The 14102-nt window shown below is 38.9% G+C and overlaps 1 protein-coding gene across 1 annotated transcript in view; it reads right to left on the reverse strand.

Moving 5' to 3' along the window:
• Nucleotides 1-14102, reverse strand: part of CNTRL (centriolin) — a gene marked incomplete at both ends in the record, with an annotated part of 81165 nt that overhangs the window by 37881 nt on the left and 29182 nt on the right. The window contains 6 exons of the mRNA XM_080708902.1: nucleotides 156-363; nucleotides 1183-1328; nucleotides 3844-3978; nucleotides 6119-6295; nucleotides 11179-11399; nucleotides 12396-12549. Of these exons, the coding sequence (XP_080565028.1) occupies nucleotides 156-363; nucleotides 1183-1328; nucleotides 3844-3978; nucleotides 6119-6295; nucleotides 11179-11399; nucleotides 12396-12549 (1041 nt within the window). The remainder of the gene's footprint in view (nucleotides 1-155; nucleotides 364-1182; nucleotides 1329-3843; nucleotides 3979-6118; nucleotides 6296-11178; nucleotides 11400-12395; nucleotides 12550-14102) is intronic.

Below are 14102 nucleotides of genomic sequence, written 5' to 3' on the forward strand. Positions count from 1 at the left end.
GTAGCTGAGGCTGGCTTCGAACCTGCACGATCCTCCAGTCTCAGCCTCCCAAGCGCGGGATTACAAGCGTGTGCCACCACGCCCAGCATCACTGAAATTTTCTAAAAAACATTAGTCCCAAAGTCTCCCTCTAGTCACCTCCTGCCCTTTCTTACCCGTGCTTCCAGGGCCCTTTCACAGGCCTGCCTGAACTCCTCTTGTCCGCTTGCCAGCTTCTCTTGCTGCAGAGCCATTTCTTCCTGGAGCTTTCTCTCTCTAACTTGTGCTTCCTCTCTTTCCCACTGGGAGCGCGCAAGGATTTCACTGAGTTGTTTTTGTAAATCAGCAAGACTTTTTCCTAATATATCTGAAGGACTATGGATTCTGGTAAGAAAAAAAAAATGGCACGAATGTGACATTTTACTGGATGCGAACATGCTGTTAACACTAGTGCAAAAGTGGGAAGAGCTGTGCAAAGGACTGCTATCAATACACAGCAATGTACAGGTATCTCCTAAGTGTGAACTGTGACTGCTGCCACTCTGGAAATAAATGGTCATATAAGGTTAAGAATAAATGTTGTTGGGCGTGGTGACGCACGCTTGTAATCCCCGTGGTTTGGGAGGCTGAGACAGGAGGATCCCACAGATTCGAAGCCAGCCTCAGCTACTTAGTGAGACCCTGTTTCCAAATAAAATATAAAATAGGGCTGGGAGTATAGCCCGGAGGTAGAAAAGCCCCTGGGTTCCACTCACAGTACTACAAAGAAAGAAAGAAAAAAAAAATAAATGTCCATATATTTGGCATAACTCTCAAGTTTTCTTTTCTTTTCTTTCTTTCTTCTTTCTTTCCCTCCCTCCCTTTCTTTCTTTCTTTCTTGGGAAGCTGAGACAGGAGAATCACAGGTTTGAGGCCTACACAAAGTAATTTACCTGACACTTTCAAAACAAAAAATAAAAAGGGGCGGAGTGTAGCTCAGAGGGAAAATGCTCCTGGGTTCAATTCCCACTACCACATAAAAAAAAAAAAAAGTCAGTAACAATTAAAGGAAGTTGGATCTTAGTCTTGGAAACACCATCAAAAGGAGAACTCTGCAAAGGAAACCAGCTATCACAGCCGAGGAATGGGAGTTCGTCTTTGAACCCCACCACAACTGTGAAGTTGAGGCACAGTCTGTACCAGGAGCTCTTGATTTTTCCTTACTTCATTTCTCCAGCTCCTAATTTCAGTCTCCTCCGTAGCTCATCCACACGAGCTGCCACTTCTTCTGGACGAATCAAACCATCAACTACATGGTTAAGGTGATTCTGGAAATCCTTAAGTTGCTGTTTTAACAGGTTATTATCATCCTATGGAAGGGGATGAAATGGAAAATATCTGTTATATGCCAGTATATTTTCATTACTAAAAAATTAGTGAATATCTTCTGGAAAAAGAATTAAATTCAGACACTGCCTCTTTGAAATAAAAGGAAATTGCTAAAATTTCCCTGTTATAAAAAAACCTTGCGCTTTATTCTGAGCTTCTGAGTGTATTCTCTAAATATGTATAATACCTGAGAGTCACAGTATTAACTAAAATAGAATCTGAATTGCAATGAACATGTTCCTAGATGCGTCTCACCTGGAGTCCTCATTGGCAAAGGGTCTCTACTCATTATCCTGAGGCAGCCTTTTCCACACTACAAATGGTCCCCCACTCAGGACTTTGCAACTTTAGAAAGAAACCATATTTTGAATTTTCATTTTTTTCAGGGCTAGATATATGTTAAGATTCTTTCTCATGATGCTGATGGCAGCAAGAAGCTGCAGCTTTCAATGAGCCAGACAATCAGGAGGGTAAACAACCCACTCTTCATAGTACACTCTGCAGACAGTATTTTTCAACTTTGTTTTGTGTTTTTGCATCCCTTCATGTTTCCAATAAATTCTACAAAATATTCAGCATTTTATTATAAAAGAGGCTTCGTATTAAGATGATACTGCCCAACTTTAGGCTCTGAAGATGTTTTGAGCATGTTCAAGGTAGGCTATGCTATGCTAAGACATTCTGTGGGTTAGGACTATTAAGTGCACTTTCAATTTATGCTATTTCAACTTACAGTCGGAATATCAGGGCACAGATGAGGAACACCTATCTATCTAATTCTGGTCACAGGGGATCTGATCCAAGGCCAGCCAATCCAGTGACTAATCAGAAAACAGGTCCTCGCTCTCTCTGTAATTTGAACCAAATCAGTGAATATCATCTAGACCAAAGAATTAAATTCAGACAGTGCCTCAAGACAGCAAGTTTATGTTAAGAGTTGTACTTGAAAATACATGTTAGTGCAGAACTGGGATCCAGGCTGGACCAAAAACAATGCCCAGAATTAGGGAAGGAGAAACGAGAGAGCTATGTGGCACCTGAAAGACAGACAGATGACTCAGGTTCCTAGCAAGCTGTCTCCTTTTTTGAGATAGTGTGAGGTTTCTCTTTACTGCAACAAAATGGTCTCTGAGGAAGACAAATGTAGCGTGGGCACAACTTATACTCTATACCAAGAGTTTAGCAGGCCCAAGGACTGAAGGACCTACTTCTAACTAGCAGTCCCAGAGAACTGCAGCCTTTTGGAAAGCTGGCTTCAGTTCCTACCTTAGAGGACAAGGCCCCTAAAAACACGTATTAACCCTATTCTATAAGAGATGTATACTGAAGTATTTAGGAGTAAACCAAAGATATGTGAGATTTTCTTCAAAATAGCACTGCCAAAAGAAGATGAAGTTAAAAATACTGAATACTGACAAATTTTAAAACTGAGTAATGGAAAAAGGATCATAAAAGTATTCTCTTTTTGTGATTTGAAATTTTACACACTAAAATCAAATAAAACCCAAAATCCAATGAAGATCCAACACACACACACACACACACACACACACTTTTACACAAGAATGAAAATATGTACATCTTTTATAATACTGGTTTCTGAAGTTGAATTGATAAGCAGTAAAAGTTAAATCAGAGTTAAAAGTTAAAAAGTTACTATGTCTTCTTTTTTAGGTTATTGCACTTTCTTAAACTTTGAGGAAAAAAATACTTGATGTTTGAAGGAGAGAAAACTTGAATTTTGTCGTATTTACCACAAACCTCCCGACATGTATTTTTTGGAAGTCTTCCTCAAAACCTAAGAAACTCTGCCTGTAGGTATATCTGGTGATAACAGCAGTCACCAGAGCTAAACACATGGCTCCTGATCTCACAGATTTGAAGATCTGAGTGTTGGTTCAGGTATTTGTTTGTTCGGACATCTGTCTTCTTTGAGAGAGTTTATCTGGAAAATCCAATCCAATTGCAGCTTGTTTGGCAGTTATTGTGAAATTAACTATAAAAACATCCTGCAATATATTCCCCACAAGCATAAATTCATTAACATTTTTAATAGCATCCTTTCTGAGAAGGAGATTGTGAAAACTCCTGATAACTAAGAAATCATGTGAAACCCACTCTGGTTAAATTCAGAGACAATTACAAATGCACTTGGGAGGAAGAGGATACGCCACCCTGACGACCTGAGTTCAGTGTGAGGACAATGCAAGGAGAAAGCAAGCTGCTGCTGTCGCCGTGAACTTTCACAGTCTGCTGCCTACTGCTCACACTGCCTCCATCTCTTTGCAACACCACAAAAACACGAGGAATGTTCAGATTAATAATCTTAAAACCATGGTCCCAAGAGAACGGAGGCCACAGTACTGCCATAACCAGAATTCTTTTTTTTCTAATAATTCAAGTTGTTTACTACATGATAGGTTGTTAAATGCCTGTCCAAAGATACCACCTTTGGGCATCCTATTACAAATATATTCTCTAACAATAAATCTCTACCTGTAGCTGCTTCAGTTTGGTGCGGAGCTCACTATTTTCTTGTTCCTTTTCTTCTGAGAAATGGGCCTTTCCGAGGGCATTCTTAAGACACTGTCTTTCCTTCTCAAGTTCTGCTTGAAGTGCTGATTGCTCCAACTATTGTCAAAGGAAGCAACGATAGGAGAGTATAAGATAACAATAATTTGTTCATTATCCACAAAGGCATAAGTACACACAGACACACAAGCCCTTCCTATCTATAGTTTTATAGTAATTTTTTATGTTTGTACTCTGAAATTAAAACACCTAAGCTAATTTTTTTTACATGCCCATTAAACTATTTGAATTTAAAGAGGAGTAAATATCAGGATCAGCTTAGTCCAGATATACTAAGTCAGACTCTTTCAGCGTGGTCCCAAGCACTTACTTTTAAAAGTAAAGTGTGGTCTTCAAATACCTGTTACCAAAATCACTAGGCATGTCTGCTAAAAATGCCGATGCCCAGACCCCATCCCGTACTTGAGGGAAAGAATCTATGGTGGGGCCCAGGAGTCTATATTGAACAAGCTTTTCAAATGATTTCTTACAACTTTCATACAACTAAAGTATACCACCATAAAAATGGAAGTACAAAGGAGAACCTATATAGCAATCAACCTATGTATCAAGGGCTGCCTTGAAAAGAACTTATTTATAAGGAAGTGTCATTCAGAAATTTTATTTACTATTATTTAAAAATACATGTCGACTGTTATTTTAACTGTTTTCCCCAACCTACTGTCTTCTGTGACTTTTGTTAAATGTAGTTTGCAAACTTTGGTACTCTTGAGAAATATAACCCTGGCAATTGGCAAGAGATTGCCTGATATATGAAAAGTGAAGGATTAAAATAAAATAATTACTATAGTAAACCAAGCCTATTTTAGTTCCTTTCCTATTCATATGAATGTTCTTTTACATTTATAGTTTCTTTCTTTGTGTGTTTGTTCTGGTGCTAGGGATTGAACCCAGGGGTATTCTACCTCCAAGCTACACCTCCAACCTTTATTTTTTTGTTTTGGAACAGGGTCTTGCTACATTGCTAAGGCTCTCCTTGAATCTGCGAGATAGTCCTGTCTCAGCCTCCCAAGCACTGGGAGTAAAGGTATTGCCAACCACGCATGCCTGGCATTTTACGTGTATTTCTGAGATTCAAACTATCTTAATCCATTTCCATCCCAGAAGCACATATTGATCCCTATCATGTGCAAGGCACTGAGGAAACAAATAAGCAGATACAGTTTGGACACTCACTGAGCTTTAAGTCTACCTGTGGGGGAGCCAGTTACTCTAAGCAGGTGATGTTCACACACTGAAAAAGTGCCTCGACTGAGCCCAGATACGAGGAACAAGAAAGAAGAGTCTTGAGCCCAGACTTTCAATAGGCAGAAGAGGAGAGGCAGCCCATTTGGCTAACATCCATAAATCTGTACTTACCATCCATAAAGAAGAGAGCTGGCCTCTGCCCATCTTCCCAACTGTACTTCCACCCTCTTTTCCCACTCCTTTCCTCTGCACCCAGCATCCTGGAACCATACTGTGATCACTACAAATGCACTTTTTCTCTTTCTTTGCTCCTCTGTCTGGAACATGCATCCCTTCCTGCCTGCCCCTCTGATGGTCACGTTCTACCCATCCCTCACACCTCAAAGGAAACGCCGTTCCTCCAAGGGCTCTTGCGTGACTACCTCTCTTCCGCCACAGAGCCCTGCCCCTTTCCTTCTCCTATACCTCTCACCTGCTAGACTAGCAGCAGCTCAGGACAGTGACCACGTCAGTGCTGTTCCTTGGAACATTCACAGCACCTGGCCCTAGCAAATTAATATTACCGGAAGGATAATGTCTTCTCTCATTTGTAAGCGTAACAGACTAATGGATCTTGCAACCAACCATAAAAAGAGAAAAATAAAATTTAAGAGCAAAACTTAAAGTTTCTCAAATCCATTTTGAGAAAGAAACACTAGAATTTAGTAAATATCAGCTACCATTTGCTTTCACGTTCATTATCTCTAGCCTCACCATCTGCCATTTTACAGAAGAGAAATTGGGTGGGAAACGCAGAGTCATGAAGTGATTCGCCCATGTTTATAGAGGATCAGTATTTTCAACTCAGAATGTCTGACTCTAAAAATGTGCCCTTCCCATCACTCCATATACATTATGTTAAACACTGTTTAATCTTTACGTATAAGTAAAGGAATGATGACATTGTAAGACCCAGGTACTTAGTTTCTAGGTGGCATATGCTCCAACTTACCTGGGTGAGTCTTGTGAGTTTTTCCAACTCTTCCTTGAGCTGGCTGGCTTCTGCATCCCTTAGTTTTAGCTGAGCCTCTAGCTCAGCTTCATAGGCACTGAGATCTCCTTGAGTCTGCTGCAAAGATGCATTCACTTCATGCTGTTCCTGGAGGGCGCTTTCCAGCTCTGCAAGCTCCTAGAAGGATTCAGGATGTTTAGCTAAGGAACAACTCACTGCGCTGCTTAAGCATCTGCACATAATTTGAGCACTGTAAACAGAGTGGTGGCCAGCCACTGCTGTCTGACAACAGAGTTTTCATGAGCAACAGGATGAAGCCTCAGGCTGTGAGAACAGAATCTTGACTAAATTTAATCGGAAAAGATAGAACACTACCAACATGTTGCTTTCCACAGTAAGCAGTTGTGGGATTGCTTTAAATGAGTTCAACATCCACGGAAGACAGAATAAGAGGGAGAGGGAGAGGGAGAAGGAAGGGAGGAAAGAGGAAGGGGAGAGAGAGAGTGAACAAAATTTAAGGTCAGTTTCCACCAGATATTGGACCAAATGTTTTTACATCCATCATTTCATCGTATCTTCACAATAACTGCGTCAGGCAACGTGCAGTTTTACCAATGAGGAACTGGAGAACGACCATCTAAGTAAAGAGCATATTGCTAAGTAGCCAGAAAAGGATGAAGGTAGCATATGAACCTAGGTATCTGACTTCAAAGCCCACATTCTTCCTACTAAATCATAATATGTCCTCTTATCAAAAGAACAAGATGGGACTGACATCCTCTAATATTAAGGATGATAAGAGTAACTTAATACAAGTGTATTGATTAGCATACTACAGTCTGACTTGTTTTAGTATCTGTGTGTGTGTATGATTAAATGTTACATTTTTCACCTATTTATTTGGGATCCTGAAGTAAATGAAACTATCTGGATTCAAAAGAAGGATCCTTTGAGCCAGGCGCACGCTTGTAATCCCCACGCTTGAGAAGCAGAGACAGGAGGATTGCGCAGGTTCAAAGCCAGCTGTGCTGGCTTAAGAGACCCTGTTTCCAAATAAAAAATAAAAAATAGGTCTGGAAGTGTAGCCCAAAGGCAGAAAGGCTTCCAGGAACCCCAGTACCACCACCAAAAAAAAGAAGAAGGATCCTTTGATGAGAAATTCTATGAAAGAGTTTCTCATCAGGTGATCCAAAGACCATTTTGCATATGAATCACTTAGGATGTTTGTTTGAAATGGAAATACCACATATAACCAAAAAAGAATTAATACTCAGAATATATAAAGAATTCTTACAAATCATTATGAAAATTACAGACAATCCCAACAACAACATAAAGAATGAGCAAAGAATATAAATAGGGAATTCATTGAAGAGGAAAACTGAATGGCAAATAAATAAGTGAAATGTGCTCAACTTCTCCAGTAATCAGAGGAAAATGCAGTTAAAATATGATACCATTTTAAATGGAGAAGAGGGATAAATTAAACAAACATGAAGAAACAATCAGGAAAATCCAGAATGTAAGACAATTTACAGCACTACCAGCTTAGAGAACACTTACACACACACACACACACACACACACACACACACACACACACACACTGTAAAAAGACAATATATATTTTTTTTTTTTTGTGGTACTGGGGTTCCTGGAAGCCCGTCTACTTCCGGGCTACACTCCCAGACCTATTTTATATTATTTTTATTTGGAAACAGGGTCTCTTAAGCCAGCGCGGCTGACATCGAACCTGCGCCATCCTCCTGTCTCCGCCTCCCAAGCCCGGGGATTACAAGCGTGCGCCACCACGCCCGGCCAAAAGACAATATTCTTAGGATAATTGGGAAAATCTGAATACAGTTCATATTTTAAATGACATTAGGGAATTACCATTAGTTTTGTTTTTTTTTCCCCCAGTATGAGGGATTGAACTCAGGGACACTCTACCTCTGAGCTGCACCTCAGTCTTTTTTTTTATTTTTTTTGGAAACAGGATCTTTCTAGGCTGCTGAGAGTCTTGCTGCACATCTCAGGTTGTCCTCAGACCTGTGATCCTCATGTCTCAGCCTCCCAAGTACTGGGATTACAAGTGTGTCCCATCATGCCCGGCTACAAACCTTAAGAAATGTGTGAAAGGATAATGGGATAATGTCTGCAACTTTCTAATAAGCAGGAAAGAAAAAAACATATCTATAAAAGAGAAAATACATCAAAATATTAAATCCAACAGGTCTCACAGATATTAACTGATCTATCCTTTCTTTTCCTCTTTCTTTCTTTCTTTCTTTTTTCTTTTTTTTTTTTTTTTTTTTTCAGTACTAGGGATGGAACCCAGGGGCATTACACCCCCAGCCCTATTTTTTGGTCTTTATTTTGAAACAGGGTCTCACTTGAGTTGCAAAGGGCCTCACTAAATAGCTGAGGCTGTCCTTGAACCGAGATCAAGGTCTCAGCCTCCCAAATGCTGGGATTACAAGAGCGCACTACGGGTTTGATCTATTCTTTCAACTTTCCTCTAAGTGTAAAATATCCATAATACAAAAATGGAGAAAACAATATCATTTAAAACTTGCCGGGTGTGGTGGCGCACGCTTGTAATCCCCACGCTTGGGAGGCGGAGACAGGAGGATCGCGCAGGTTCGAAGCCAGCCGCGCGCGCTGGCTTAGGAGACCCTGTTTCTAAATAAAAAAATAAAAAAAAAAAAAAAAACCTCAGCAGGCTGGCAAACATAAAGTCTGACAAACTATTACATTTCCTAAACATAATGTTTCTGTGTTTACACTGGAAAAATGTCCTTATTCTTAGGACACATGCTGAAATATTTAGAAAAAAAGAGTAACATGATGTCTGTAAGTAACTCTTCAACAGTTCAGGAAAAATATCTATTTAAACATGTATATATAGCTGGGACTGGTGGCGGACACCTGTAATCCTACAACTTGGGAGGCTGAGCAGGAGAATCACAGGTTCAAGGACAGCCTCAGCAAGTAGTGAGATTCCCATCAATTTAGACACTGTTTCAAAATAAATAGGGTTGGGGGTGCAGCTCAATGGTAGAAGTGTTCAAGCCCCATTACCATACACACACATATAGTAAAATCATGTAAGAACTACATATGACAAAATATCAATTGGTAACTGCTTGAAGGGTAATTATCAATTAAATGATTCAAAATAAGAGTTTAAGCAGGGTGTGCTGTGCATACATGTAATTCCAGTACCTGGGAGACTGAAACAGGAGGACTGAAGGTTCAAGAACAGTCTCCCTCAGCAACTTAGCGAGGTCCTCAACAATACTTAGTGAGGCCTTGTTTCAAGGAAAAAAAATGGGGATGGAGGTATAGCTCAGAGTTAAGAATGTCCCTGCTTCAATCCCCAGTATCTTTCTCTCACACACAGTATAATAGAAAATAAAATAAAAACTTAAAAAATAAATGTTAGACAATATGAAAGTGTTAGCAAGGATATGATAGAACTATAGTCCTTTACTGTTGAAGTACAAATTGAATCACTATGGAGAATATATTTGACAATATTCAGTGAATTTAATTAAGGATACACATACTCTGACCCACAGCTCTATTTCTGATCATAGTCCCTATGTTAGTCAGCTTTCCCCTACTGTGACAAAATACTTGAGATAATCAACTTAAAAGGAAGAAAGGTTTATTTGGGCTCATGGTGTCAGAGGTTTCAATCCACGGCCACTTGGCCCTGTTGCTTTGTATCTGTGGTGGCACAGTGTATCATGGGGGAGTGCATGGTAAAAGAAGCTTGACTATTGCATCATGGCGAAGAAGCAGAGAGAAAGAGAAGGGCTGGGGTCCTAATATCCCCTTGTAGAGCAACACCCCCAATGACTCAACTTTCCTCCCTTGGGCCCCTCATCCTAAAGGTTCTACCACCTCCCATAACACCCCTGGCTGGTAACCAAGCCTTTAATTCAGGGGCCTTTGAGGACTCTTATCCAAACTACAGCAGTCCCTAGGGTCGAGATATATACAAATATGCTATGCCCAGGATTATTTCCAATAGCAAAACCTGGAAGCACCCTAACTGTCCTCTAATGAGAGGATAAATAAATAATTTTGTGGCATATACATACAATGGGATAGTACATACATATATCAATAAAAACAAAATAGAGCTGTAGGTATCAATGTGCATAATTCTCAAAAATGTATATATAAAGGATGAAAGAAAGTACCAAAGAATATGTATACTATGATATCTCTTATCTAAGTCTTAAAATCATGGAAAACAATACTATGTTATTTATGGAGGTTTATATATATGTAATAAAAGGATAGAAATGCAAGAAAATAATAACCATATTCAGGACTTTGTTATCTCTATAAGGGAGCACATAAAGTTTTTAAATATAATTGCAATGTTTTATTTCTTAAGCTGGATTATGAGTAAATTAGTATATTTTTGATACTTTTTATTTGTGATACTTTTTATCTGAGAAATTGTATAATACTAAAAAAATATTAATTCAGATTTCTGGAGCCAGCCCTCCTGAGTAGGAGAGGTTTGGAGACCTGTGGATCTCATGTATGATCATCCAACAACCCAAACAGAGCAAGTGCAATCTCCAGGTAAATTGGGCAACAAATCAGGTCAGGATAAGTGTTATTTTACAATACTGTGTCTGTCTCGTTAGCTGCAAAATAATGTCAAAAATCTCAAGTAATACCAATGAGTAAAGTAAACCATGTAGTACTTAATTCTGCTGCATAAATAAAATGCAAACTTTAAAGCACCATTTAATAGCTATAATTTCATACTTATTAGTTATCTGATAATAATACCTTCCAAAGATAGAAATACAGCTAAAATAATCTTCTTTTTCTTAGAAAATGAAAAATTCCAAATACATTACGGCTAAAGGAAAAAAACCCCAACTTTTAAAAGGAAAAAACAAACACCAAACAGCCACTGGTACTTTTTGCCATATATAACTACCCCGTTTTCTAGTTTCTTCAACTAACTTAATTTAGATATTATTTACTTCTGAAGCTAAGAAAAACAGGCGGCAAGAAACAAACCACACCTTCCTCATGTTTTCTGCATCCAGAGCAACTACTTCCAGTTCGTCCCTTTCTTGCTCGACTTCCGTCAGTCTCTGCAGCAATGTCTCTTTCTCGTCTTGCAGTTTTCTGCACTCACTCTGGGCCTGCGCGGCCTGGCCTTTGATGGTCCCCAGGTACTCCTGCAACCCGCAGATGACACCTTCTAAATCCTTCTTCAGAGCTTCATTCGCTGCTATCTGGCCTAAGGAAGACAGAAAAGGTTAACGTATATTTTAAAAGCACTGCTTTGTCCCCTCAGTGATGTGTTACTAGCAAAAAGTAAAATGCCAGCTTCTATCTTACCCTATTTTTCTTTTTCAAGATAAAATGTTAATTTTAATTTTCCTCTTATTATCTGTACTGCAGGAATATTAAGCAGGTATAACAATAAAAGTAGTATATTTAGTAGGAAGTATTTACCAAATGCCTGATTCATGCTATAAAATGTTTAAATAATTCCTAAACAAAATAAAAAACACAGCAAGATTGTGAGTTCTTATTGCTGAACACACAAAATAAAACCATTCAATATACAAGACTAAAACCAATCCAAGGCTGGTAGCATAAACATGTAACCTGAAACTCAAAATGAAAAAAAATAAAAAAACAACCAACCAAACAAAAACCCAGCATATATTTGGGTACCTGCTATGTTGCCAGATACTTTATGAACATTCTCACTCTCATTTACTCCTCTCAATAGCTAAGAATCAAGACAGAAATAATTTGCCCAAGGCGGCAGAGCTGATAATGACAAAACAGAGACTGAGGCCTTTTTTTACACTGAGCCCAGGCCCTCACACAATAGCTTATTGTCTTCCTCTTCTACTCTGTATGGGGATGTCACAACTTAAACTTGCATTCTGACAGTAGATTCTAAAGTTCTTTCTACATTCTTCTTATAACTAGACACTCTTATAACTAGACACTTTTCCTGATGTCAATGGGCTCTTTGCCCTCGAAAACACTGAAGACAATCACACAAGGATTTATCATGATCACTACTGCTTTCTTGCCTAGGTATCAAAGCAAGAAAACATAATTAAAATTTAAAATTTTAATTTTACCAAACACTCTTGGGTACTCATCAAATATTTCCTGATCAAATACCAGTAGCAACAGCAGAACTATATTCTGCTATTTTCTGGATTAATACCTGTCTAGGTGTCAGCACATTAAGTCATACTTAATTTCTCACCATCTGTAAGTTGTTGTTCGAGGTCCTTGATCTCGTCAGTCTCCTTAGCAATTCTCGACAGTATCTCATCCAAACGGCTTTCAAGTTGCTGGTACTGCTTGTTCATAATGTCAAGCTGTTGTTCTTTACCTCTTTTCTGAGCTTTCAAATGGGACTGAATTGAAAAAAGAAAACATGCCAAGTTCCTTAAACTTTTTTTTTTTTTGGGGGGGGAGTATTGGGGGTAGAACCCAGGGGCATTCTACCTTTGAGTTACACTCCCAGCCCTACTTTTTAGTCTTTTATTTTTTGAAACAGAGTCTCACTGAGTTGTGAAGGGCCTCGTTAAGTAGCTAAGGCTGTCCATGAACCGCATCCTCTGGTCTCTGCCTCCCAAATGCTGGGATTACAAGCGGGTACCACCATGCCCGGCTGGAACTTTTAAACTAATAATCCTTTATAGCATTTGTAAAGGAAGAAAAGGAATAAATGTAGTAATTTGCATCTATTTTGTGTTGGGCCCTATATTGCTTTCTATGAATAGTTTCCATGTATATTTCAGAATAAGTCAATAGAGAAATCATCTCAACTTTAAAAATGAGAATACTGAGGATTAGGGAAGTCAACTGATTTTTTCCAAGGGCACAGCTAATTGGTAATAGAGGCAAATTTAGTGTTATTTGCATGGCATTAAAATGTATCTTTAAAAAAGATTTCTTAAGCCGGGCATGGTGGTGCACGCTTGTAATCCCAGCATTTGGGAGGCTGAGACGGGAGGATATCGGTTCACGGACAGCCTCAGCTACTTAGTGAGGCCCTCTGCAATTCAGTGAGACCCTGTTTCAAAATAAAGAATAAAAAACTGGGCAGGGGGTGTAGCTCGGAGGTCAAATGCCTCTGAGTTCCATACCCAGACCTGCAAAAAAAAAAAAAAAAAAAAAGATTTCTTAGAAGTTGATTATATTGGTATATAGTATACTTATAGAAAAGGACTAAAAAAGTATATTCTACGAGGTTAACAAGAATTTTATTTTATTTGGCTAGAAGGACTACAGAAGATATTTTTCTTTACTTATGAGTTTTGGTGGGGTTTTGTTGTTGTTGTTGTTTTGTTTTGCAGAAGGTAGGTACTAGGGATTGGACCCAGATGCATTTTGCCACTGTGCTACATTTATTTTTAAATAGGAGCTCGCTAAGTTGCTGGTTTTTGTATTTTAAACACACATGAGTCAGGTATGTTGGTACACATCTGTAATCTCAGTATTTGGGAGGCTGAAACAGGAAGATAGCAGGTTTGAGACCAGCCTTAGCAATTTAGGAAGATCCCTGACAACCTGGCAAGACCCTGTTTCAAAACATAAATAAATAAATAAATAAATAAATAAATAGGGGTACAGCTTGGTGGTAGAATGCCCCAGGGATCAATCCTCACCTCCACAAAAAACCCTCTTATGATAGATAAGTAATGCCTTTTTAATCTGAAAAAATTAAATGTACTTTAATTAAAGATTTCTTAGAGAAAACATATATTTACTCAGAACTGAAAATTTATTTCATTCGCTATGCAAACATTTTGCGTTTAGATTCAATAATCTGGGAGCTGAGAGGGACTTCAAAGACCATTTAGCTTAGTAAAGGTCAAGATGGAGGGCCACAGGGAGAGGCACACTCCTCCACCACTACACTTGCCTCTGCTAGAAAACACGGCATTCACAGACCCGCATAACC

The sequence above is a fragment of the Muscardinus avellanarius genome (assembly GCF_963383645.1).
Source record: "Muscardinus avellanarius genome assembly, chromosome: 13".
Lineage (NCBI taxonomy): Eukaryota > Metazoa > Chordata > Mammalia > Rodentia > Gliridae > Muscardinus > Muscardinus avellanarius.